The 2,875-nt window shown below is 30.7% G+C and overlaps 1 protein-coding gene across 1 annotated transcript; it reads left to right on the forward strand.

The window, feature by feature from the left end:
* The first annotated feature begins 815 nt into the window (after window positions 1–815).
* Window positions 816–2,358, forward strand: LOC134255150 (receptor-type tyrosine-protein phosphatase alpha-like). Its single transcript, XM_062737658.1, has 4 exons — window positions 816–993; window positions 1,262–1,418; window positions 1,617–1,752; window positions 2,118–2,358. Exons 1-4 carry the CDS (start codon window positions 816–818, stop codon window positions 2,193–2,195), a joined length of 549 nt encoding a protein of 182 aa, XP_062593642.1. The 3' UTR covers window positions 2,196–2,358.
* The last annotated feature ends 517 nt before the right edge of the window (window positions 2,359–2,875 follow it).

Consider the following 2,875-nt stretch of genomic DNA (forward strand, 5'->3'; position numbering starts at 1 on the left):
AATACTTTATTACTTTATTACAGTGTTGACAGAAACTGTTTCTGGAGACTGTTGTGGTGAGGGATGCGATTGCATTTATTTAAGTTTTGACTCTCGCTATATGACAAGTTATTGCCGTAAGTTATGTTTAAATTCATTTCATGTCATCTACAAATGCTAATTCTTTTCAATTTCTTTTTCGGATCAGCTCCTCCATTTAAAACTCGAACATATGGAGGAGCATAGAGTTTCCAATTTTAATCCAATTATAATTACAATTCTTTCTATTACAAGATATTAATGCAAGAGCTCATCGATAATATTTGTATCTTTCTAAGATTTAAATAAATATATCTATGTATTATGAAACGCTGATAGAACAATACATACAACGCAAAAAAGAATACATGAATTTACAGAATTAACCTCAGTGAACTAAAAAGAGACCAACTCTCAACTGACTGTGACTAAATTTTAATGAAATGTGACTAAAAATTTACGGAAATATGTCTAAAAGGTCACCGCAATATGGTAGAAAATTTTATGAAATATGACTTAAATTTAACTGAGATGTGACTCAATATTTACTGAAATATGACTTTAAGTTTTGTGAAATGTGACTTGAAATTTTCTAAAACGCAACCGAATAGGAAAAAAATCATTCAGTCACCTTAATAGAAATTTTTATTGGCCATTTTACTCACTGAATTGCAGAGTTACATCAAATAATCTAAAAATGTACAATTCAATGGATCCACTTATTAACATGAAGATTAATCCAAAATGTATTGTATATTAATAAAAGTATGATGCTCAAAGTTTATCATATATCGGTTATGATAGCCTCAGGTATCTGTGCTAATAACTACACGTTATCACCTTGGAGTGAGTGGACAGTTTGTAATGTATCGTGTGGAGGTTATGGTACACAACGCAGGTACAGGGTCTTTAGAGATTGTTGTAGTAATCAGGTGTTACAGGAGCCTAGAGACTGTGGATCAGACGCTTGTCCAGGTTAGTACATGTAGCGGAAATGGTGTACTTTACTCTGGATTTGATATAAACAACAATTTTTGATTGATCTAAATTTATTAGATATGTATTTTAAAGATGCATTCTATGAAATTAAAGAATTTTGGAAACTGACTACATAGGCATAATTGTTTCGTTTCTCATATTTCTGTATGAAAAACAATATTTACCTCTGTTTTATTCCTTTTTAGCCTGCATCGTTACTGGGTACCTTTAAACATAAATTGGGTAATTTGCAGTTAAGCATAAGGTTTTAAACTACAGCAAAGTGATGAAGCATACTCGGTTTCTGTTTCTGAACCAAAGTTCAGTTTGCTGTCAACAGATCATGGGACATCACATCTAGTAAAGCTTGTGTCCTTTGTAATGGACAATGAAACCCAGGGACCTATAACTGTCGTCAGCAGGTTATTTTTTATACTTAAGTTTTTTGGAAGTTACTATTGTTTTCATTGGTCATTTACAACTGCAACACTTTTTCTGAGATTAAAGTTCCTGTTTTTTGTTCATGAATCTGGAATTCTATTATGCGCGAATTCCTGTCTGTTTTTCAAAGTTATAAGCATTGGATTTGTATAAAACTAATATGATATTTATCATCACAGCGATAGTGCAGTCCTCTGTGGTGTATTCTGTGCTGTTTACAATGTAATACAGCAGTTATCTGTAGATGATGAGGTGGACATATTCTCTGCTGTACGACAGCTACAGATCAGACGTCCAGAGTTATGTTCCATTCTGGTAAGTTATATAGGTTTATTTATATAGGTTTCTTCTTAATGGGAAAGAAATCTTAATAATCTTTTTAAAGGTTCATCGATACTCTGATGAGGGGGATAACTCTAAATGATATAAATGTATGTTATATCTTCAAAGTATAGTTGTCAAAATGATGTCTTTTTTGTACTATTTCCCTGCAAAATATGCTATATTTGTTTGTATTTTTTACAGAAATTATGCATTTAAGTATACTCGTATTTTGGAAAGTAGTTCATTTATTTAGCTTTAAAGCAACATTTTATTTGCATGAGCAGAGAGCGTTTGAAAATTTAATTGTCTGGTTGCATAACTTAATAAAAAGATGGTGATTCTTTTATGTCTGACAGGAGGAATACATAATGATCCATACAGCCGTGTTGGAGTACATCCGGTTACAACAGGACCAAACAGAAGAGATTATCTAATCTAATGAATGAAAATGACCTTAAATAGACATTGAATAACATAATGTCGATTAATAAAAACAAACTGTACCCTTTTGTGTGCTTGTAAAATACTGGATACTTTTCTTTTTTTATTTATATAGCTTTATTATATTAATCAAGATAAGGAGGTTGTATAGGAAATGAAACAAGAAGTATGTTTTAAATATTTTCAAAAAGAGAATCATATATTTAAGCAAAGTTACATGTATCTTATATGAAATAAAGCATAATTAACCTAATTTTCTTTTACTGAAGTTGATGTCTAGGGTCAGAGTCCATTGTCGGAGATATTTGTACTTCAGGTCTTCACTTAAATTCAAATGAAATTCTTATAATGAAACTTGGAGTCATCAACTCAGATTACTGTTATAGTGTTAAAATTTCACAATATCTCAAAATGTACCAATTTCGATGGTTTTAATTTCACGCTGACACAAATAAATTCAAAATTATGTTTTGGCATTTAAACGTTTTTGAAAACTAATAATAACTTTCACGATGGGTTTAATTTTTGCGGGAAAATGATAAATGGCGAACATAGCGAAATTAAAACTATCGTGATTTATGCCAATCTACAGTATTTAAAAAGAAATGAAAATGTTTTCATGTTAAAAACGTTTATTACGAGCCTTTGCGCCATAAGCTTGTCAAATAGTAAA

This window comes from Saccostrea cucullata, unplaced genomic scaffold (genome assembly GCF_032062105.1).
Source record: "Saccostrea cucullata isolate Sc308-1 unplaced genomic scaffold, CSIRO_AGI_Scuc_v1 ctg17831, whole genome shotgun sequence".
NCBI classification, from domain to species: domain Eukaryota; kingdom Metazoa; phylum Mollusca; class Bivalvia; order Ostreida; family Ostreidae; genus Saccostrea; species Saccostrea cuccullata.

What these genes read in the sequence shown, in the direction of transcription:
- LOC134255150 (XM_062737658.1), top strand. Translation starts at nt 816, where the DNA reads ATGATAGCCTCAGGTATCTGTGCTAATAACTACACGTTATCACCTTGG. An exon ending in TGGATCAGACGCTTGTCCAG is followed by an intron (nt 994 to 1,261) that starts GTTAGTACATGT and finishes GTTAAGCATAAG; the next exon opens with GTTTTAAACTACAGCAAAGT. An exon ending in CAGAGTTATGTTCCATTCTG is followed by an intron (nt 1,753 to 2,117) that starts GTAAGTTATATA and finishes TATGTCTGACAG; the next exon opens with GAGGAATACATAATGATCCA.